This window comes from Nerophis ophidion, linkage group LG25, assembly GCF_033978795.1.
Source record: "Nerophis ophidion isolate RoL-2023_Sa linkage group LG25, RoL_Noph_v1.0, whole genome shotgun sequence".
Classification (NCBI taxonomy): domain Eukaryota; kingdom Metazoa; phylum Chordata; class Actinopteri; order Syngnathiformes; family Syngnathidae; genus Nerophis; species Nerophis ophidion.
Window position 1 is genome coordinate 29121558 of NC_084635.1, and position 24836 is coordinate 29146393.

The 24836-nt window shown below is 38.9% G+C and overlaps 1 protein-coding gene and 1 long non-coding RNA gene across 3 annotated transcripts in view; one reads left to right on the forward strand and one right to left on the reverse strand.

The window, feature by feature from the left end:
• nkpd1 (NTPase, KAP family P-loop domain containing 1) lies at positions 1–23421 on the reverse strand. 2 transcript variants are annotated; one of them, XM_061887343.1, is made up of 6 exons: positions 23319–23421; positions 18463–18518; positions 14098–14214; positions 7821–8146; positions 2468–3883; positions 1–533 (listed from the first exon to the last, which is right to left on the reverse strand). In XM_061887343.1, the coding sequence occupies exons 2-6, from the start codon at positions 18479–18481 to the stop codon at positions 297–299; spliced, it is 2115 nt and encodes a 704-aa protein (XP_061743327.1). In that variant the 5' UTR covers positions 18482–18518; positions 23319–23421; the 3' UTR covers positions 1–296. The 2 variants fall into 2 exon arrangements, with proteins under 2 accessions (XP_061743327.1, XP_061743325.1); XM_061887341.1 differs by having other exon boundaries at positions 2–533; positions 23248–23327.
• Positions 23377–24836, forward strand: part of LOC133543002 (uncharacterized) — a 5482-nt gene continuing 4022 nt past the window's right edge. Inside the window, exon 1 of the long non-coding RNA XR_009804277.1 lies at positions 23377–23727. This is a non-coding gene — a long non-coding RNA (uncharacterized LOC133543002). The remainder of the gene's footprint in view (positions 23728–24836) is intronic.

Consider the following 24836-nt stretch of genomic DNA (forward strand, 5'->3'; position numbering starts at 1 on the left):
TGTTGCCCTTCCCAAGATGGCCACCATAATGTGTCAGTTACCTAAGTAATATAACTCTGAGGGTGTATGGCATCAAAGTTAGCTAAAACAAGTTAGCATGTGTCAAACACATGCTTTGCCTTAATTGGAAACGTTGGCCATACACAAGCTTTTGTCTTGGAATATCAACATGATTACTTTGTACAGAAAATAAACCTTTTTAATGGACCTTTTTAAAACACTGAAGTTGTGTAATAATGAATTTGCACTGCATTGTTGCTGAGTGACCAGGAAGTGCATGTCAGTGGTTTCCTGAATTAGCTGCTGTCCAGATGCGGGTGGTGGTGAGTGTCCTGCTGGGAAGAAGAGGGTCTTGGCAGCTGCTTGCGTAGCGGAGACCCCAGGAAGTGAAGTCGGAAAGTAGTCCATTCGCCAAAAGTCATGTCCAGCAATTTTTTGATGTCATCTTGGTCGCCAAATACCAGTGCTGAGCCACTGATGCCGTTGTCCTTGACAATATCTGCATACTTTATTGGGTATTTCATCTTCTCCAGCTGGAGGAAATAGGAAAATGGAGAATAACTAAATATTATATATATTTTTTATAACAATTAAGGCAAGGGCCTCAAACATATTTTGCACCACAGACTGGTTTAATTTAGCCATTATATATATATATACTGTATATATATACATATATATATATATGTATATATATACACACACGTGTGTGTATATATATATATATATAAGTGTACACATACACATATATACATATATTTATATATAATATATATCTACGTATATCCAAACACACACATATATATACACACAAATATATACACACACATATATGTATATACACACATATATATGTATGTATGTATATATACACACACATATATAAATACATAATACATATATATATATACACATACATATATACACACACACACATATATATATACACACAACACACATACACCATTAACTGCCTGGTTGGGTTTGGATCTGTGGATTTTCATTGTTTCTCGTTTCCAGACCAAAAGTGCAGCGTGTCAAGTGGCAACATGGGGTTAGGGCAGGTCTCTTTGAGTTCATTCGGGTCAAAAGTCCCCAAACTGAAGGTGCGAGGACCCTCTATTTATGTATCCCGTACACAATTGTGTTTTAAAACTGGTCATAAAGGCACCTTGTTATTGTTCAATACTAAGACATTGAGATAATATAGTATATAGCGCAGCTAATCAAAAGCTGGCAACTAGCACGCTAATCGCTAACTGTTAATTAGTGTGGTAATCGCTGGTTGGTAACTAAGGCACTTACTGGCAACTTGCGTTCTAATTGCGATCTAGCACCTAGCACATAAATCGCAAGTTGACAACAATCGTGCTAATCCCTATCAGGCAACTAGCATGCTAATTGCTAGCTGAAAACTAGTATGCTAATTGTTAGCAGTAAAGTAGTGTTAATCGCTAACTGACAACTCGCGTGTTAATCGCTAGCTGGCAACTAACGCGGCAATCACTAATTTGTAACTAGTTTGCTAATCACTAACTGGCAACTAGCGTGTTCATCGTCAGCTAGCAACTACCATGCTAAATTGTAACTGGCTACTTAAGATCTAATTGCTGGCTAGCAACTTGCAAACTAATAACTGGTTGGCAACCAGTGCCTTAATCGCTAGCAGGCAACTCGCATGCTTATTGTTGGCTGTTAACTCGCACACTCGTCACTGGCTGGGAACTAGCGCCGTTCATTTTTAGCTGGCAACTATTATGATAATCGTTTACCTCAGCTAACAGGCTATTCACTAACTTGTAATTAGTGTGCTAATCACTAACTGGCAACAAGTTTGTTAATTGCTAGCGGTAAAGTAGCATTCTAATTGCTAGCTGACAACTAAGGCACCAACCAGTAACTTGTAACTAGTGTGCTAATTCCTAACTGGCAACTAGCGTGTTCATTACTAGCTAGCAACTAACGCGGCAATTACTAACTTGTAACTAGTGTACTAATCACTAATTGGCAACTAGTGTGTTCATCGGTATCTAACTTTAAACTTAAATTGTAATTGCTGACTAGTAACTAGCAAGATAATCAATAGTTGGTAACCAGTGTCTTAATCGCTAGTAGGCAACTCCCATGCTTATCGTTAGCTGTTAACTAGCACACTGATCACTAGCTGGGAACTGGCGCCGTTAATTGCTAGCTGGCGACTCATGTGATATCCACTAACTGGCAACAAACAGGCTAATCACTAACTTGTAACTAGTGTGCTAATCGCTAACCAGTGTGTTAATTGCTAGCTGGCAAGTAGCATTATAATTGCTATCTGGAAACTAGCGCCGTTAATCACAAGCTGGCTACTAGAGTGCTAATTGCTAGCAATCTTAAATGTTAACATGAGTACTATATAATTTATTTCTGTTTTTATTATTTGCTTCTGCGGTACCTTGTGTCGACTTTGATTGGCAATGTTTCTTACCTCTTTACATATATCTTCTGAATCCATTTTGATTATAGAAGGGATCGGCAAAGGAGCGAAGGCCCTCATCCAACCGGAATCGTTCAGCCTGGTCGTTCCTCGGATCTGAGCCAGTTCTTTCTTAAGTGAGTGATTCAGGTTCACAGTGACCGCACTGAAGGCTTTTAAGTCCTCCACGGTCAACTGGAAGTCCCGTTTGAGGAATCTCTCAAACATCTCGGGATCTCCATCCTGGTCGAGAAGGTCTTCGATCTGTCCACGCATCACATACAGCTCCGCTCTGGACTCGCTGAAGACGTTCCACAGGGTTTTGGAACCGCCCGCGACAGCCTCGTCGTGATCGATCTTGGCTCTCTGGAGAGTGTCTTCCACGCACTGGATGATCCAGCTGAGTCGGCAGGGCCACTGGTTGGCCAGGACCACCCAGGCTGCTATGAGGTCCGGCTGAGGGAGCTTGATCTTCAAGGCCTTGGTTATGATCACCGTCACTCGAATCGTGTTGACCACTCTCCTCATCGACATGGCATCGTCGAAGAAGTACTCCTTCAACTTCCTCTCAATGCTGCCAATGCTCCTTTCGACGCAATGTTCAATGTCTGCTTCAGTGACACAGAGGCCAAGGTCTCTGTCTATCAGCGGATAGTCCTCTTCTGTCTCTGATCGGACCTCCACTTTTTCAGTTTGATCTTCGTCTAGGTCCTCCGGAGTTCTTGAACCGCTGGCCAAGTTTTGGAACAAACAGAGCTTTGAATCGTCACAAAGCGGTGGGACGGTGAAGGCCAGAGTCACAATGCGGTTCAAAAGCGCATAACCTCGGTCTTCTCTACAGAAGCAGCCTTCGGCGAAGTTCACCTTCTGCACTATCATTTCTGGGTCTACGGCCAGAACTGAAATAAATGGACTGTCCTCGTCTGACAGTAGAATGTTGATGGCGTCTAAAACCGCTACGATCTTTCGAGGGGAGCAACGGTCTAGATTGGTGATCCTGAGCACCACTCGGATTCTGCGTCTCTCGAACACTTCCATGAACTCCACGTAGCGAGAGATGAGCCACATCTCCTTCCGGACTTTGTTCATGAAGCCCAGCTTGGCACTGACCTGGTCGTTGTCCATGCCTCTCTGGATGTTGCGCTCCTGGCTGAAGACGAGGCTCTTGCCCATCTTGAAGAGGAACACCAGCACAGTGGTGGCCGGGATTCCAAATAAAGTCATGAGCAGACCCTGCAGCCCACCGGCTTGGCTTGCAGAACTGTTGACATTTTGACCGCGTTTTCCCGCAATTTTGGAAAGATCGAAGCTCAAGTGAAGGAAGATCAGGAGGATTATTGGTACCAGAAGACTGAGCAGGATGAAACACCACAGGGGGCAGCAACAAATCCGCTTGGACCTCCAATGATTAGGACCGTCCACCATTATCTGACGAAAGTCAAAGAAAACAAAAGGATGATTGACAATTTCACAGAAATACCAGTTTTCATTGAAGGTCTCAGACAACCAGATTTAGATTAAATATTTAGATTCTATGATTTAGATGAGGTGGCGACTTGTCCAGGGTGTACACCGCCTACCGCCTGAATGCGGCTGAGATAGGTTCTAGCGACCCCCCCCTCCCACCACGATCCTAAAAGGGACCAGCGGTAGAAACTGGATGGATGAATAGATGGATTGAGATGCCCTGCGATGAGGTGGCGACTTGTCCAGGAGACCCCAAAGGGAATAAGCGGTACAAAATGGATGGATGGATTAAGATTTATCATTCATATTTAGATTTAACATTTGTTTGTAGATTGAAGATTTATATTTGCATTTAGCATTTAAATTCAACATTTGGATTTAGATTTAAGATTTGTTTTAAATTTAACATTCAGATCTATTTTTTGCATTTGGATTAACAATTTAATTTAGATTTAACATGCAGATTTATCAATTAGATTAATTGTAATTGAAAATTTATCATCAATATTTTACATTCGGTTAACAATTCTAATTAAATTTAACAATTAGATTTAACATTTCCATTAGATTTAACATTTAGATATAAAATATTTACATTATTTAAAAATGTACATTAAATATTTAGATTTAACATTCATATTTAGATTTGACATAAAGATTTATCATTTATATTTAGATTTAGCATTTTTTTAAGGATTAAACATTTATATTTACATTCAGCATTTAAATTTAACATTTGGATTCAGATTTAACATTGGTATCTATATTTTGCATTTGGATCAACAATTTTAATTTCGATATAACATTTCCATTAAATTTAACAATCAGATTTAACAATTCTATCAACATTTTTTCATTAAAATGTATAATTTATTATCTATTTTGCATTTAAATTTAACTTAGATTTAACATTCAGATTTAACGATTAGATTAACATTTAACGTGTATAATTTATCACTTATTTTATATTTGGATGAACAGTTTTAATGTAGAATTAACATTCAGATTTATCGATTAAATTCATAATTTATCATCTATGTTTAGCATTTGGTATAACAATTTTTATTTAGTTTCAACAATTTGATTTAACATTTCTATTAGATTTAACATTTAGATTTAAAATGTTTAAATTATTTTAACATGTACATTAAATATTTAGATTTAATATTTATATTTAGATTTAACATTAAGGTGTATCATTTATATTTAGATTCGATATTTGTTTATTGATTGAACATTTATATGTAGAATCAGCATTTAAATGTAATATTCCGATTTAGATTTAATATTTGTTTTAGATTTAACGTTCAGATCTATATTTTGCATTTGGATTAACAATTTTAATTTAGATTTAACGAATAGATTTAACATTCAGATTCATCAATTAGATTAATTCAAATTGATAGTTTATCATCAATATTTTACATTTGGATTAACAATTTTAATTAAATTTAACAATTAGATATACCATTTCTATTAGATTTTATTTAGACTCAACAATTCGATTTAATATTTCTATTAGATTCAACATTCGGATTTACCGATTAAATTAACATTTTTGATCGTTTATCTTCTCTATTTTGCATTTGGATTAACAATTTTAAATTAGATTTAACAATTAAATTCAACATTTCTATTAAATTTAACATTTAGATTTAAAATTTTAACATTATTTCAACATTTACATTATATATTTAAATTTAACATTTATATTTAGATTTTAACATTGTTTTATAGATTGAACATGTATATGTGGATTCAGCATTTAGATTTAACATTTGGATTTAGATTTAATATTTTGTTTTAGATTTAACGTTCGGATCTATAATTTGCAGTTGGATTAACAATTTTAATTTAGATTTAACATTCAGATTTATCGATTAGATTAACATTTTTAATTTAAATTGATCATTTATCTTCTATATTTTGTATTTGGATTAACAATTTTAATTTAGATTTAACAATTAGATTTAACATTATTAGATTTAACATTTAGATTTAAAATGCTTACATTATTTTAAAATTTACATTAAATATTTAAATTGAACATTTCTATTAGATTTAACATTTACATTTAAAATGTTTACACTATTTTAAAATTCACATTAAATATTTAGATCTAACATTGATATTTAGATTTAACATTTGTTTATAGATTGAACATTTATATTTACATTCAGCATTTAAATTTAACATTTACATTAGATTTAACGTTCACATCTATATTTTGCATTTGGATTAAGAATTTTAATTGAGATATAACATTTCTATTAGATTTAACAATCAGATTTAACAATTTGATCAACATTTTTTATTAAAATGTATATGATCCATATTTTTGCATTTGGAATAACAATTTTAATTTAAATCTAACAATTAGATATAACAATTAGATTAACACTTAACATGTTTAATTTATCACTTATATTTTATATTTCGATGAACATTTTTGATTTACATTGAACACTAAGATTGAATATTTACATTAGATTTAATATTGATCCATTTAGATCAGGGGTGGCCATTACGTCGATCGCAAGCTACCAGTCGACCGCGGGGGGTGTGTCAGTCGATCTCGAGCCAGGCTTTTAAAAATAATAGACCTAAAAATTAGTGATCATCAATCTTCACCAAGACGTCACTTAAATGACATTTACGGTACCGGAGGGTCTTGTGAGATGACGCTGGCTGCTGCAAGATCATTATTATTAAAATATGACCGAGAGGAAGGCGAGAAACACTTTTTATTTCAACAGACTCTCGCGCCGTACCTTCCGTCAAAACTCTAAAGGCCGACTGCACATTTCCTATCTTCACAATAAAAGCCCTGCTTCATGCTGCCTGCGCTAACTAAATACAGAGTCTCGGAAAACTGGCGTGCACAAGCGATCCCTCAGAAAGCTGGCGTGCACATCACTTGTGCACGCCAGCTTTCCAAGACTCTTATTTTGTTAGCGCAGGCAGCATGAAGCAGGGCTTTTATTGTGAAGATAGGAAATGTGCATTCGGCCTTTAAAGTTTTGACGGAAGGGATGGCGCGAAAGTCTGTTGAAATAAAAAGTGTTTCTCGCCTTCCTCTCTGTCATTTTTTCATAATAATGAACTGGCAGCAGCCAGCGTCATCTCACAAGACCCTCGGGTGCCGTGAATGTCAATCAAGCAAGCTACGGAATTTGCCGCCAATGTTTTTCTTGTAAAGTGTATGGAAGCTGGATGAATTAGATGCCAAAAACCAACCACTTTCATGTGGTATTGTACAGAAAGGACAACTTTTTTTCTCCTCCATTTGAAAATGTGGGCGTTATCATCATTACTGTCCGATTCCAATCAATGCAAGTCATCAGAATCAGGTAATACACCAACTTATATTCTTGTCTTCGTGAAAGAAAGACATCTATATGTGTTACACATGCTTGTACTATCATTAAACACATTTAACTTGTTTACAAAAATGTCTCTTTCATAAATAAATAAATATAAATGATATATATAAATGAGGTAGATCCCCTCGAGTTGGTCAATTGAAAAGTAGCTCGCCTGCAGAAAAAGTGTGAGCACCACTGCTTTAGATCAACCTTTTTAAGTAAAATGTATAATTTATGATCTATATTTTGCATTTGGATTAACAATTTTAATTTTATATTCACCATATAATTTTTACGTCTGAAGAAAAAGAACTGAATGCGATAAAAGTGAGCTCTTCCAAATAAATCAGCTAGAAAAGAGTGATTGAATGTTTATATTCATAAAAAGAACAACACTGTACACAGAACCAAAAACTGTGTCCTAAAACGTAACAAGATCTCAACCGCTGACTCGACACGTTACTTTTACTCTGAAAGTCCCTTTTTTTTTCCACGATAAAAGGACATTTGGAAGATGAATCCAAATCACAAACCTTCTTTTTGATCTCCTCCTCCTCGTCGTGTTGAGCCACTCGATACAAAGCTAACAGAAGTTTCCCGAAATGAATTTCAACGGCTTGAAGGAGTCGTATGGCAAGCCCCGCCCACAGCAGGTCACTTCCTGCAAAGTGCCAAGCGCTGAAGTTCACGTAGATGAAGCGGACATTGTAATGGTCCTGGTTCTCCCTGGTCCAGATGGGCTTGTAGAACAACAGGCGTCCCAACAGCGCCAGCATGCCGCAGAGTGAAAGCTTGACTGTGCGGGGGCGGGGCTTCCATGTGTGTTCTTCCAGTCGCGCGGTTTCACGTGTCATGAACACTGAAACGACAAACACGCAAAACATTACACAATTATTGTCCCAACTACATGCTTTCTATTGGAAAATATGCAAATCATTTTAATTATACACTGACAGGAACCAACCACAGGATTTACTTATTGAACCCAATGCAAACAACCCACCCTTGTCATGGTGCAAAAAAAAAAAAAAAAATCCAACTAACACAAAATGTCGACAGAAATGGTCACACATAACACAACCTGCTCACTGAACTTTGTGGATATTTAAAAAAAAAAAATGTCCACGCGCCATAAAGAAATTTAAATTACTACCATTTACAAACCCCGTTTCCATATGAGTTGGGAAATTGTGTTGGATGTAAATATAAAAGGAATACAATGATTTGCAAATCATTTTCAACCCATATTTAATTGAATGCACTACAAAGACAAGATATTTGATGTTCAAACTCATAAACTTTATTTTCTTTTGCAAATAATAATTAACTTAGGTTTTCATGGCTGCAACACGTGCCAAAGTAGTTGGGAAAGGGTATGTTCACCACTGTGTTACATCACCTATTTGTTTTAACAACACTTAATAAATGTTTGGGAACTGAGGAAACTAATTGTTGAAGCTTTGAAAGTGGAATTCTTTCCCATTCTTGTTTTATGTAGAGCTTCAGTCGTTCAACAGTCCGGGGTCTCCACTGTCGTATTTTACGCTTCATAATGTGCCACACATTTTTGATGGGAGAATGGTCTGGACTGCTGGCGGGCCAGGAAAGTACCTGCACTCTTTTACTACAAAACCTCACTGTTGTAACACGTGGCTTGGCGTTGTCTTTCTGAAATAAGCAGGGGCGTCCATGAAAAAGACAGCGCTTGGATGGCAGCATATGGTGTTCCAAAACCTGTATATACCTTTCAGCATTAATGGCACCTTCACAGATTTGTAAGTTACCCATGCCTTGGGCACTAATACACCCCCATACCATCACAGATGCTGGCTTTTGAACTTTGCGTCGATAACAGTCTGGATGGTTCACTTCCCCTTTGTTCCGGATGACACGATGTCGAATATTTCCAAAAACAATTTGAAATATGGACTGGTCAGACCACAGAACACTTTTCCACTTTGCATCAGTCCTTCTTAGATGATCTCGGGCCCAGAGAAGCCGGCGGCGTTTCTGGATGTTGTTGATAAATGGCTTTTGCTTTGCATAGTAGAGCTTTAACTTGCACTTACAGATGTAGCGACAAACTGTATTTAGTGACAGTGTTTTTTTGTAGTGTTCCTGAACCCATGCGGTGATATCCTTTACAGATTGATGTTGTTTTTTGATACAGTGCCGTCGAGGGATCGAAGGTCACGGTCATTCAATGTTGGTTTCCGGCCATGCCGCTTACGTGGAGTGATTTCTCCAGATTCTCTGAACCTTTTGATGATATTATGGACTGTAGATGTTTAAATCCCTAAATTTCTTGCAACTGCACTTTGAGAAACGTTGTTCTTAAACTGTTTGACTATTTGCTCACACAGTTGTGGACAAAGGGGTGTACCTCGCCCCATCCTTTCTTGTGAATGACTGAGCATTTTTTGGGAAGCTGTTTTTGTACCCAATCATGGCACCCACCTGTTCCCAATTAGCCTGCACACCTGTGGGATGTTCCAAGTAAGTGTTTGATTAGCATCCCTCAACTTTATCAATATTTATTGCCACGTTTCCCCAACTTCTTTGTCACGTGTTGCTGCCATCAAATTCTAAAGTTAATGATTATTTGCAAGAAAAAAAAAAGTTTATCAGTTTGAACATCAAATATGTTGTCTTTGTAGTGCATTCAACTGAATATGGGTTGAAAAGGATTTGCAAATCATTGTATTCTGTTTATATTTACATCTAACACCATTTCCCAACTCATATGGAAATGGGGTTTATATATATATATATATATATGTGTGTGTGTGTGTGTGTGTGTTTTAATGGTTTATTATGGTTCCTTATTAAGGAATGGCCCTTGAAGATCTGCACCCCCCTTCCCCACTCAGAGAGCCTTATAGCCCATCTCTAGTCTAAACCGGGTCATAGTCCAAGACTCCATAGTGTCCTTCTCAGTCTTAACCTTTCTTTAAATTTAAACGTCCCACTGAGATCCCTGAAGCAATATTTGTGTTCATTCCTTTCAAGGAGGATCTTGCCAGTCTTTCTTTTACAGCTGCTGGAAAAAATACAAATAAATAAATAACAGGAACTGGATGTCACTTGTTAAGAAACTGAAAGGAGGACAAACTTTCTGTTTAATGATTATCTGACCTTGTGTGTGTGTGTGTGTGTGTGTGTGTGTGTGTGTGTGTGTTCGTGTGTGTGTGTGTGTGTGTGTGTGTGTGTGTTAGCAGGGTGTGTTGTCAAATTACAGGCTGCTCCTTAAGACGCAGCATGAACTTCCTGGTTTCATTGTGCTATTGTTTGGCAGCAGAATGGAAGCTGGCATAAAAAGCATGCTAAAGCGCTAACTGTAGCATGCATCAAGCGGCATAAATATTACTCTGTAATTTACGCCTGAAAAAGTAATTAAAAAGATAGCATTAAATAAATAAAAAATTATAAGAAAATTGAGCTTAAAAAAAGCTAGCATGCTTACTGTACTATGCTAAAATGCGTAATAATAGCATGCTTGTATTAAGCATTAGTGACATACCAAAGTGCGGTATACCTGCGAAGCGAGCATGAAAAGCAGGCTAAAGTGCTAACTGTAGCATGCATCAAGTAGCAAAAATATTACTCTTTGAAGTATGCCTGAAAAAGTTGTTGAAAAGATAGCGTGAAATAACAAAAAAATGATTAGCAAATTGAGCTTTAAAAAAAAGCTAGCATGCTAACAATACTATGCTAAAATGCGTAACAATAGCATGCTTGTTGTAGGCATTAGTGAAACACGAAGATAGTTTATACCTGCGAAGCTAGCATAAAAAGTTTGCTAAAGTGCTAACTGTAGCATGCAACAAGTAGCAAAAATATTACTCTGCAATGTATACCTGAAAAAGTGTTTAAAAAGATAACGTCAAATAACAATAAATATAAGCTAAATTACCTAAAAAAAGTTAGCATGTTGCACAATGATCTAAAAAGCTAGCATGCTAACAGTACTGTGCTAAAATGCGTTACAATAACATGCTTGTAGTAGCCATTAGTGACATACCAAAATGCGGTATACCTGCAAAGCCAGCATAAAAAAGCATGCTAAAGTCCTAACTGTAGCATGCATCAAGTAGCAAAAATATTACTTTGCGAAGTATGCCTGAAAATGTTGTTAAAAAGATAGCGTCAAATAACAATAAATATAAGCTAAATTACCTAAAAAAAGTTAGCATGTTAACAGTTCTATACCAAAATGCGTAATAATAGCATGCTTGTTGTAGGCAATAGTGAAATACCAAGATAGTTTATACCTGCAAAATGAGCTAAAAACAGCATGCTAAAATGCGTGACAATAGCATGCTAGCAGTAAGCATTAGTGACATACCAAAATGCGGTAAACCTGCAAAGCTAGCATAAAAAGCATGCTAAAGTGCTAACTGTAGCATGCATCAAGTAGCAAAAATATTACTCTGCAAAGTATGCCTGAAAAAGTTGTTAAAAAGATAGAGTCAAATAACAAAAAATATAAGTTAAATTAGCTAAAAAAAAGTTAGCATGCTAACAGTACTATGCTAAAATTTGTGACAATAACATGCTTGCAGTAGGCATTAGTGAAATACCAAAATTCTGTATACCTGTGAAGCTAGCATTATAAGCATGCTAAACTGCTAACTGTAGCATGCATCAAGTGGCACAAATATTACTCGGTAATGTACACCTGAAAAAGTCATTAATATTATATTGTTAAATAACAAAAAAATATAAGCAAAATGTGCTAAAAAAGTTAGCATGCTAACATTACTATGCTAAAATGCAAAACAATAACATGCTTGCAGTAAGCATTAGTAACTTACCAAAATGATGTAGACGTGCAAAGGTAGCATAAAAAGCATGCTAAAGTGCTAACTGTAGCATGCATCAAGTAGCAAAAATATTACGCCTGAAAAAGCAATTAAAATGATAGCGTTAAATAACAAAAAAATATAAGCAAAATGAGCTAAAAAAGCTAGCATGCTAACTGTACTATACTAAAAAATGCGAAACAATAGCATGCTTGCAGTAAGCTTTGGAGACATACCAAAATGCGGTATAACTGAAAAGCCAGCATAAAAAGCATGCTAAAGTACTAACTGTAGCATGCATCAAGTAGCATGAATATCACTCTGCGAAGTATGCCTGAAAAATTTGTTAAAACCTTAGCGTCAAATAACAAAAATTATAAGCTAAATTAGCTAAAAAAGTTAGCATGCTAACAGTACTATACCCAAATGCGTAATAATAGCATGTTTGTTGTAGGCAATAGTGAAATACCAAGATAGTTTATACCTGCAAAGCTAGTATAAAAAGTTTGCTAAAGTGCTAACTGTAGCATGCATCAAGTAGCAAAAATATTACTCTGCAATGTATACCTGAAAAAGTGTTTAAAAATATAGCGCCAAATAACAAAAAATATAAGCAAAATGAGCTAAAAAAACTAGCATGCTAACATTACTGTGCTAAAATGCGTAATAATAGCATGCTTGTTGTAGGCATTAGTGACATACCACGATAGTTTATACCTGTGAAGTTGGCATAAAAAGTTTGCTAAAGTGCTAACTGTAGCATGCATCAAGTAGCAAAAATATTACTCTGATGAACGCCTGAAAAAGTCATTAAAATGATAGCATTAAATAACAAAAAATATAAGCAAAATGAGCTAAAAAAGATAGCATGCTAACTGTACTATGCCAAAATGCGAAACAACAGCATAATTGCAATAAGCATTAGTGACATACCAAAATGCGGTATACTTGCAAAGCCAGCATAAAAAGCATGCTAAAGTGCTAACTGTAGCATGCATCAAGTAGCAAAAATATTACTCTGCGAAGTATGCCTGAAAAAATTAAAAAGATAGCATCTAACAAAATATATAAGCTAAATTAGCCAAAAAAGTTAGCATGCTAACAGTACTATGCTCAAATACGTGACAATAGCATGCTTGCAGTAATCATTAGTGACATACCAAAATCCGGTATACCTGCAAAGCCAGCATGAAAAGCATGCTAAAGTGCTAACTGTAGCATGCATCAAGTAGCAAAAATATTACTCTGCGAAGTATGCCTGAAAAAATTAAAAAGATAGCGTCAAATAACAAAAAATATAAGCAAAATTAGCTAAAAAAGCTAGCATGCTAACTGTACTATGCCAAAATTTGCCACCAAAAAAGCTATCATGCTAACATCAAATGCTAATAGGTAGCATTTGTCAATGAACAAATTATTTGACGATGAGGTGCACACCTGCAAAATTTTGCACCAAAAAAGCTATCATGCTAACATCAGAATGCTAAAAGGTTGCATTTGTCAATGAACAAAATATTTGACCCTTGACGCGTATACTTGCAAAATTTGCCATAAAAAAAGCTATGATGGTAACATCAGAATGCTAACAACTATGCCGTTGGACACCCCTCTTCTAGATAGTGAAAAACAGCTAGTAAGAGCCGGCTAACAATGCTGGTAATGCGGATTCATCTAAATTTCACAATATTGCAATATAATTTTTTTCGATCTGACGAGTAAGGATTATTATGTGCCGAAAGATACAACCATCCCACTGGCGGATATCGCCAGTCACTTTTATGTTCCTATTTTAAAGGTTTAGCAGTAGTGCTACATGGTATCCTTCCCAGGCTTTCACAAAGTACAGAAAACATTTTCCGATGGTTTTATACGCAACATACGTACCTGCATTGTTGGCTACTTCATGCTAGCAGTTTTTTGCTATTTAGAATGCATTGAAAATGAAGGTTCTTGTTTATGATGCAGTGCTCTTCCAGATAAGAAGTGGATCATGATGGATCGCACCTACCTTCCATCTTGCGGAGGACTCGTCTGATGCGACTCTGACACGAGGAGTAAAGTCCCACGGTCGCCGGCGAGGAAACTTGGGTCAACGTTTTGGAAAGTGCGTATGCAAAAATGTCGTCTGGAAATGTAGAAAGAAAAAAAAAGTTGATTATTTTATAGTGTTTGATTATTAAGAGTCCAGTAATGTCCTCATCTCAGTCGTGTGTCGCGTGAATGTGAATGTTGTTTCATCTGCACACTGAAAACACCTTTCTGGCAGAAATAACCTGCGATACAAGCAGTCCTGCAGCTAGTTGATTTGTTTGTGATATCATGTGCAATGCTGGGTGGGAGTCCTGCAGCGTGTTGACTTGTGTGCCATATTTTGTGTGATACAAGCAGTTCTGCCGTGTCTTCAATTGCGTGCGATATCAGGTGCGAGACAAGCAGTCTTGCAGCGTGTTGACTTGAGAGCCAAAGCATGTGCGATACAAGTAGTCCTGCAGCGTGTTGACTTGTGTGCGATATCATGTGCGATACAAGCAATCTTGCAGCATGTTGTTTGCGAAAGCAGGTGCGATACAAGGTGTCCTGCAGCGTGTTGACTTGTGTGCGATATCATGTGCAATACAAGCATTCCTGCAGCATGATGACTTGTGTGCGATACAAGCAGTCCTGCAGATTGATTGCTTGTGTGCCATATCATGTACGATACATGCAGTCCTGCAGTGTCTTTAATTGTGTGTGATATCATGTGCGATACAAGCAGTCCTGCAGAGTGTTGACTTGTGTGTGATATCATGTGCGATATAAGCAGTCCTGCAGTGTGTTGATTTGTGTGCGATACAAGCAGTCCTGCAGATTGTTTGTGTGCGAGATCATGTGCAGTACTAGGAGTCCTGCAGCGTGTTTACTTGTGTGTGATATCATGTGCGATACATGCTGTCCTGCAGTGTCTTTAATTGTGTGTGAAATCTTGCGATACAAGCAGTCTTGCAGAGTGTTGACTTCTTTTCGTTACAAGGAGCCTTGCAGTGTTGACTTGTGTGCGATACAAGCAATCTTTCAGCGTGTTAGATTGTGTGCGATATCATCTGCGATACAAGCAGTCCTGCAGCAAGTTGACTTGTGTGTGATATTATGTGCGATACAAGCAGTCCTGCAGTATGTTGTCTTGTGTGCGATACAAGAGGTCCTGCAGATTGTTTACTTGTGTGTGATATCATGTGCGATACATGCAGCCCTGCAATGTCTTTGTGTGCGATATCATGTGCAATACAAGCAGTCCTGCAGAGTGTTGACTTGTTTTCGTCACAAGGAGCCTTGCAGAGTGTTGACTTTTGTGCGATGTCATGTGCGATACAAGCAGTCCTGCAGCATATTGACTTGTGTGCAATACAAGCAGTCTTGCAGATTGTTTGTGTGCAAGATCATGTGCAATACTAGGAGTCCTGCAGCGTGTTGACTTGTGTGTGATATCAATTGCGATACATGCAGTCCCGCAGCGTCTTTGTGTGTGATATCATGTGCGATACATGCTGTCCTGCAGAGTATTGACTTGTTTTCATTACAAGGATCCTTGCAGAGTGTTAACTTGTGTGCGATATCATGTGCGATACAATCAGTCCTGCAGCATGCTGACTTGTGTGGGATAGCATGTGCGGTACAAGCAGTCCTGCAGCGTGTTGACTTGTGTGCGATACAAGCAGTCCTGCAGCGTGTTGACTTTTGTGCGATATCAAGTGTGATACATCCAGTCCTGCAGCGTGTTGACTTTTGTGCGATACAAGCAGTCCTGCAGATTGTTTACTTGTGTGCGAGATCATGTGCAATACTAGGAATCCTGCAGCGTGTTTACTTGTGTGTGATATCATGTGCGATACATGCAGTCCTGCAGTGTCTTTAATTGTGTGATATCATGCGCAATAGCAGCATTCCTGCAGTGTTGACTTGTTTTCGTTACAAGGAGCCTTGCAGAGTGTTTACCTGTGTGTGATGTCATATGCGATACAAGCAGTCTTGCTGCGTGATGACTTGTGTGCGATATCATGTGCGATAAAAGCAGTCCTGCAGCGTGTTGACTTGTGTGCGACACAAGCAGTCCTGCAGCATGTTGACTTGTGTGCGATACAAGCAGTCCTGCAGCGTGTTGACTTTTGTGCGATATCAAGTGTGATACATCCAGTCCTGCAGCGTGTTGACTTTTGTGCGATACAAGCAGTCCTGCAGATTGTTTACTTGTGTGCGAGAACATGTGCAATACTAGGAGTCCTGCAGCGTGTTGACTTGTGTGTGATATCATGTGCGATACATGCAGTCCTGCAGTGTCTTTAATTGTGTGATATCATGCGCAATAGCAGCAGTCCTGCAGTGTTGACTTGTTTTCGTTACAAAGAGCCTTGCAGAGTGTTTACTTGTGTGTGATGTCATATGCGATACAAGCAGTCTTGCTGCGTGATGACTTGTGTGCGATATCATGTGCGATAAAAGCAGTCCTGCAGCGTGTTGACTTGTGTGCGATACAAGCAGTCCTGCAGATTGTTTACTTGTGTGCGAGATCATGTGCAATACTATAAGTCCTGCAGTGTGTTTACTTGTGTGTGATATCATGTGCGATACAAGCAGTCCTGCAGCGTGTTGACTTGTTTTCGTTACTAGGAGCCTTGCAGAGTGTTGACTTGTGTGCGATATCATATGCGATGCAAGCAGTCTTGTAGCGTGTTGACTTTTGTGCGATATCATGTGCGATACAAGCAGTCCTGCAGTATGTTGACTTGTGTGCAATTCAAGCAGTCCTGCAGAGTGTTGACTTGTGTGCGATATCATGTGCGATACAAGCAGTCCTGCAGTATGTTGACTTGTGTGCAATTCAAGCAGTCCCGCAGAGTGTTGACTTGTGTGCGATATCATGTGCGATACAAGCAGTCTTGCTGCTTGTTGACCTGTGTATGACAGCATGTGCAATACAAGCAGTCCTGCAGCGTGTTGACTTGTGTGCGATATTATGTCCGATACAATCAGTCATGCAGTGTTGACTTGTGTGCGATATCATGTGCGATACAGGCAGTCTTGCAGCATGTTGACCTGTGTACGATAGCATGTGCGATACAAGCAGTCCTGCAGTATGTTGACTTGTGTGTAATACAAGCAGTCCTGAAGATTGTCTACTTGTGTCCGAGATCATATGCGATACAAGCAGTCCTGCAGAGTGTTGACTTGTGTGCAATATCATGTGTGATGTAAGCAGTCATGCACACAGTGTTGACTTGTGTGCAAGATCATGCGCGATACAAGCAGTCACGCTGCGTTATTACTTGTGTGCGATATAATATGCGATACAAGCGGTCTTGCAGAATGTTGACTTGTGTGTAATATCACGTGTGTTGCAAGCAGTGTTTCAGCGTGTTGACTTGTGTGTCATATCGTGTGCGATACAAGCAGTCCGTCAGCGTCTTGACTTGTGTGCAAGATCATGTGCGATACAAGCAGTCCTGCAGCGCGTTTACTTGTGTGCGATATAATATGCGATACAAGCGGTCTTGCAGAGTGTTGACTTGTGTGCAAGATCATGTGCGATACAAGCAGTCCTGCAGCGCGTTTACTTGTGTGCGATATAATATGCGATACAAGCGGTCTTGCAGAGTGTTGACTTGTGTGCAGTATCATGTGTGTTGCAAGCAGTCTTTCAGCGTGTTGACTTGTGTGTCCTATCATGTGCGATACAAGCAGTCCTGCAGTGTGTTTACTTGTGTGCGATATAATATACGATGCGAGCGGTCTTGCTGAGTGTTGACTTGTGTGCAATATCACGTGTGTTGCGAGCAGTCCTTGAGCGTGTTGTCCTGTGTGCAAGATCATGTGCGATACAAGCAGTCCTTCAGCGTGTTTACTTGTGTGCGATATAATATGCGATACAAGCGGTCTTGCAGTGTTTACTTGTGTGCAGTATCACGTGTGTTGCAAGCAGTCCTTCAGCGTGTTGACTTGTGTGCAAGATCATGTGCGATACAAGCAGTCCTGCAGCGTGTTTACTTGTGTGTGATATAGTATGCGAAACAAGCGGTCTTGCAGAGTGTTGACTTGTGTGCGATATAATATGCGAAACAAGCGGTCTTGCAGAGTGTGGACTTGTGTGCGATATAATGTGCGATACAAGCAGTCCTGCAACGTGTTTACTTGTGTGCGATATCATGTGCGATACAAGCAGTCCTGCAGCGTGTTTACTTGTGTGCAAGACCTTGTGCGATGCCAGCGATCCTGCAGCGTGTTTGCTTGTGCACAGCTGGACAGACAATGTCCTCCAATAAGCACACCATTTATTCTGTTTTAGTCATTTCCAAAAGTAAACATACCAGGCTAAATATATATCTAGTCTACTGCAGTTTACCTTTGCTGGGAGGTGACATGCTGAATGGAGGATTGTCAACTTCACTCTCATCTGACCTGAGAAAGAGAAGGGGCAGCATTTTCACAACTAATAAAGGTGTGTGTGTGTGTGTGTGTGAGTGTGTGTGTGTTTTCTTGTATTTCTACCCTTCTAGAGACATCAAGAAGGAAAAGTAGCTTGCATATGAGGAGGTGTGAACAAGTTAGGACATAAATTACGGTCCCAATACAGAAAACCATTGCAACTAATAGAGAATGTCTCATTTGCACCCCCTGGTGGTGAATACTCTCAAAATGAGGGTGGTCCCAAAAAGGACGGATTTTTCAAATTGACTGTGTGTCGCTTTTAAAAGTGCTCCCCCTCTGGTCAACATATGAAATAACAAATGTGTGTAAACATTGTAGTACTCCCCCTCTGGCCAACATATGGAATAACAAGTGTGTTCAAACATTTGAAGTTCTCCCCCTCTGGCCAACATATGAAATAACAAGTGTGTGCAAACATTTGAAATTCTCCCCCTCTGGCCAACTTATGGAATAACAAGTGTGTGCAAACATTTGAAGTGCTCCCCCTCTGGTCAACATATGAAATAACAAGTGTGCGCAAACATTTGAAGTTCTCTCCCTCTGGCCAACTTATGGAATAACAAGTGCGTGCAAACATTTGAAGTGCTCCCCCTCTGGTCAACTTATGGAATAACAAGTGCGTGCAAACATTTGAAGTTCTCCCCGTCTGGCCAACTTATGGAATAACAAGTGTGTGCAAACATTTGAAGTTCTCCCCCTCTGGCCAACTTATGGAATAACAAGTGCGTGCAAACATTTGAAGTTCTCCCCCTCTGGCCAACTTATGGAATAACAAGTGCGTGCAAACATTTGAAGTGCTCTCCATCTGGTCAACATATGAAATAACAAATGTGTGTAAACATTGTAGTACTCCCCCTCTGGCCAACATATGAAATAACAAATGTGTGCAAACATTTGAAGTTCTCCCCCTCTGGCCAACTTATGGAATAACAAGTGCGTGCAAACATTTGAAGTGCTCTCCATCTGGTCAACATATGAAATAACAAATGTGTGTAAACATTGTAGTACTCCCCCTCTGGCCAACATATGAAATAACAAGTGCGTGCAAACATTTGAAGTTGTCCCCCTCTCGTCAACATATGAAACAACAAGTGTGTGTAAGAAATTGAAATGCGCCCCTTTGGCCAAAAATTAATACAAAAAATCTGTAAATAAAAAATATAAATATGTATACGGAGACATACTGTAATAACTTCAAGTTAATAATGAAGATTAGAAACCAATTACAAACAAAACATTTAAATAGATAACTAAAAGCAGTCTTTTTCTCACAATGTGTCAACTTTTTTCTTATTAAATTGGAAACACTTCCTCATATTCTTTCTGTTTCTGTAATATTGCAATATTCTCTCGTAAAACAGTTACTTTTTAATGCAAAATGGCGACATTTGTCATATAAAATACTGACTTAACACAATTTTGCCCATTTTTTTTTGTTGTTCTTGTAAAATAGCGTCATTTTTGGAGTAAATTGATGACTTTTGTCATCATTTTGCCAAGTAAAGTTCTTATTATTGTTGTAATATAACCGACATTTGAAGGTTTGCTTATAAAATAGTGACTTTTGTCTAGTAAAATTTAAAAAATATTATGAAATTATAAAATTTAAACCAGTGTGGGTTGCACTGGGAGCAGGTGGGTAAATTGTCTTGCCCAAGGACACAACGGCCGTGACTAGGATGGCGGAAGCGGGGATCGAACCTGGAACCCTCAAGTTGCTGACACGGCCGCTCTACCAACCCAATGTTGAATTGGTTTTGAGGGACAAGCGGTAGAAAAAGAGGGATGGTTTTGAAAATGAAAAATACCAAAATGTTAAGCTTTTTCTTGTAAACTTGCAACTTTTATCGAGTAAAATTCCAAGTTTTATCATAACATTGCACAAATGTTCTGTTTTTCTTGTAACAATTTTAACTTGCGTTGAGTAAAGTTACAACTTTTATTATAATACTGCCAAAATTCTACGTTTTTCTTGTGAAATTCCAACAAATTTTTCACAACAAGCTTTTTAATATTTGCATAGTAAATATATATATATATATATATATATATATATATATATATATATATATATATATTTACTATGCAAATATATATATATATATATATATATATATATATATATCTGGAAAGGGTGGTCCTAAAGAGGTAGGCTTATTCGGAGGTCTCAAGAAGGTCAGAAGTACAAGAAAGTGTGTGTGTGTGTGTGTGTGTGTGTGTGTGTGTGTGTGTGTGTGTGTACTTCACACGTTTTCTCACGTTAAAAATGCAAGAAGAAGAAGTCAAAATTGAAAATCATTCATCATCTCCGACAACCTTGGCGCGACTGCATCATGGTATTGTACGGACAGCGTTTATCCTTGCTAAAAAATCATTTTGTCAAAGGAAGGATGCCTTTTACGTGCGCTGAATAGGAGAAAACACCCAGTGTGTTAATGAAAGAAATGTGACTGGCGCTGACTGTCAGTTAACCAATCTGATGTGAAGTTAATAAGTGTATTCAATCGCCCAGTAGAGGGACATGTCTGGAAAGCATCCATTTGTTTCAGTGCAGTGAATTAATAAGATTCAGGATTATTGTAAATTAGCAAAAGAAAAAAAAAATGTTTCTGGGTGTTGTTGATAAATTCCTGATAAGGTTTGTAAGAAGGGTTTCTCAGATTCTAACAAGGTTTGTAAGAAGAAGGTCTCCGATCCTAACAAGGTTTGTAAGTAGGGGTTCTCCGATCCTAAAAAGGTTTGTAAGTAGGGGGTCTCTGATCCTAACAAGGTTTGTAAGAAGGGGGTTTCCGATCCTAACAAGGTTTGTAAGAAGGGGGTCTCAGATTCTAACAAGGTTTGTAAGAAGGGTGTGTCCAAATCTTACAAGGTTTGTAAGTAGGGGCTCTCCGATTCTAACAAGGTTTGTAAGAAGGGGGTCTCCGATCCTAACAAGGTTTGTAAGTAGGGTGTCCCCGATTCTAACAAGGTTTGTTAGTAGGGTGTCTCAGATCTTAACACGGTTTGTAAAGAGGGTGTCACCGATCCTAACAAGATTTGTAAGAAGGGGGTCTCCAGACCTAACGAGGTTTGTAAGAAGGGTGTCACCGATCCTAACAAGGTTTACAAGTAGGGGGTCTCAGATCCTAACAAGGTTTGTAAGTAGGGGGTCTGCGATCCTAACAAGGTTTGTAAGTAGGGGGTCTGCGATCCTAACAAGGTTTGTAAGAAGGGTGTGTCCAATTCTTACAAGGTTTGTAAGTAGGGGGTCTCCGATCCTAACAAGGTTTGTAAGAAGGGTGTCTCAGATCTTAACAAGGTATGTAAGTAGGGGGTCTCAGATAATAACTAGGTTTGTAAGAAGGGTGTTTCCGATCCTAACAAGGTTTGTAAGAAGGGGGTCTCCAATCCTAACGAGATTTGTAAGAAGGGTGTCTCCGATCCTAACAAGGTTTACAAGTAGGGGGTCTCAGATCCTAACAAGGTTTGTAAGTAGGGGGTCTGCGATCCTAACAAGGTTTGTAAGAAGGGTGTGTCCAATTCTTACATGGTTTGTAAGTAGGGGGTCTCCGATTCTAACAAGGTTTGTAAGAAGGGGGTCTACGATCCTAACAAGGTTTGTAAGAAGGGGGTCTACGATCCTAACAAGGTTTGTAAGAAGGGGGTCTCCGATCCTAACAAGTCTGGTAAGAAGGGTGTGTCCAATTCTTACAAGGTTTGTAAGTAGGCGGTCTCTGATCTTAACAAGGTTTGTAAGAAGGGTGTGTCCAATCCTAACAAGGTTTGTAAGAAGGGTGTGTCCAATTCTTGCAAGGTTTGTAAGTAGGCGGTCTCTGATCTTAACAAGGTTTGTCAGGAGGGTATCTCCAATCCTAACAAGGTTTGTAAGAAGGGGGTTTACGATTCTAACAAGCTTTGTAAGTAGGGGGTCTCAGGTCCTGACAAGGTTTGTAAGTAGGGGTCTCAGATCCTAACACGTTTTGTAAGAAGGGTGTCTCCGATCCTAACAAGGTTTGTAAGAAGGGGGTCTCCAATCCTAACAAGGTTTGTAAGAAGGGGGTTTACGATTCTAACAAGTTTTGTAAGTAGGGGGTCTCAGGTCCTGACAAGGTTTGTAAGTAGGGGTCTCAGATCCTAACACGTTTTGTAAGAAGGGTGTCTCCGATCCTAACAAGGTTTGTAAGAAGGGGGTCTCCAATCCTAACAAGGTTTGTAAGAAGGGGGTTTACGATTCTAACAAGTTTTGTAAGTAGGGGGTCTCGGGTCCTGACAAGGTTTGTAAGTAGGGGTCTCAGATCCTAACTAGGTTTGTAAGTAGTGGGTCCCCGATCCTAAAAAGGTTTGCAAGTAGGTGGTCTCAGATCCTAACAAAGTTTGTAAGTAGGGGGTCTTCGGTTCCTCATATCCATCAGTCTGGAAAAAGCTGAAGACCAGCTCCCGTTGGCGTCTTCTTCCCAAAGAGCTAACTAGTCCCTTTTGAGCAGGACTACACAGCCAGTGGATGACACACTTGTGTGGGTTCTACATCCTGTCAGGACTTCACACTTGTATTTTCTCTGCTAGCTCCCACAGGCTGACTGACAGTTCAGAGGGCAGCTTTTAATGACACTTTCACTCTCGTTCCTTCACCTTTCTGCACAAACACGACTGACACACAGCTTCTCACTCCTCTGCATGCTTCCACACACCGTTTCGTCAAGTCGGTCCTCACAAGTCTTACCTTGAAAAGTCCTAAATCCTTCTCTCCGGCCCACAAGTAAACACTGATAAGAGAGAGAGAGAGAGATTTACCTGAACAGGAAGATGTATCAGTCTGTAGGCGGGATATTAGACAGGAAGTGATGTCACGACCAAGTTGGAATTCAAGCGTCACACATCCTGGAAGGTCCCAGTTCCTGTAACTTCTTTAAGTGTCGAAGGAAAACGAAAGACTGATTTAACGCGGGGCCCCCAGGGTCTGCATGACTCATCTAGTGGAGTCCTCTATCCGGGCCCTCAGGTTAGGAAAGTTTTTTGTTCTTTTCCAGGGCCAGTTTTGCCATGAAATAATTACTTAGTCAGGCTTTTGGAAACAAGATGGTCATCTCTCTTGGCGGCTTGACTCCTTTCATTACGGGGCCGCTTTCAGCGCACGGCATCCAGGAATACTTTTATGGCCAATGTGTTGACGCTGATATCAGACTGATATCAACAAATACATGTAAGTATTGGGTTGTATCGGCTTGCGTCTAAAGCAGAGGTGTTTAAAGTGCCATGGGGCCATTTGTTAGGATAAGATAGGCTAGGATAGGTCTTTATTGTCATTGCACAAGTACAACGAATCTTTGTTTTCGGCACAAACCTGTTCAAGATTAGACAAACAAACAGTGTACAGGGTTACAGAACAAGAACGCTGATGGGTCGCCATAAGGCCCCCCCCCCGTAAAAGATGGGAAAAAGGTCAACGCTGGGGAAGGCTGAGTAAAAAAATTCCATCCAGACTGGGCTCCTAAGGGGGCCCAGTCTGGAGTGGGAAAAAACCTCCATAGCAAAGCGCATATACATCTCAAGATATCTAGCAACAGAGGGAAGGTAGTTCAAGGTGATGGTGGTTGGCCGCAGCGCTCAGGCGCTGACCATCCATTCATCACCCTTATGGGATTTGCGTCTAGGGCGTTGGGTTGGGGGGACGGGGAGGTGTATGTGTGGCGTATATTTTTGTGGATGTGTGTGTGTGTAAGCCCGTAGGGTGTCTCATTTCCGCGGCCTTGATGTATTGTTCAGCCGCTAGTCCAAAGTCAACAACAACAGGTGTGTGTCCATGAGAGACATGAAGGGAGTTTGTTGTGTCTTCGCTGCACTGTCCTTCGGGAGAGTCTAAAAGCCAGCAGATTTTTTTTTAACACGTTCTAAAAAAAAACCTCTCAAAAAGTGTAAGAAAAGAGCAAATGTTGACTAAAAACAAAGTTGTTTTTCTTTAAAACTGTCATTGCTCCAAAAAATATATATATTCAACATTATTTTGTTATGAAGATTAATTACCATGCTCAGGGTCCCAGGTCTTTTACGTCAAATATTTCACTTTTATATATTTTTTCAGGGGAATTTTTTAAATATTTTGTGTGTTATCATAAAAAATTTAGTTATTTTATGATAGATAGATAGATAGATAGATAGATAGATAGATAGATAGATGGATAGTACTTTATTGATTCCTTCAGGAGAGTTCCTTCAGGAAAATTAAAATTCCAGCAGCAGTGTACAGAGTTGAGATCAATTTAAATAAAAGTAAAAAGTAAATAATGGGGGTTTAATTGGAAACAAAAAAGA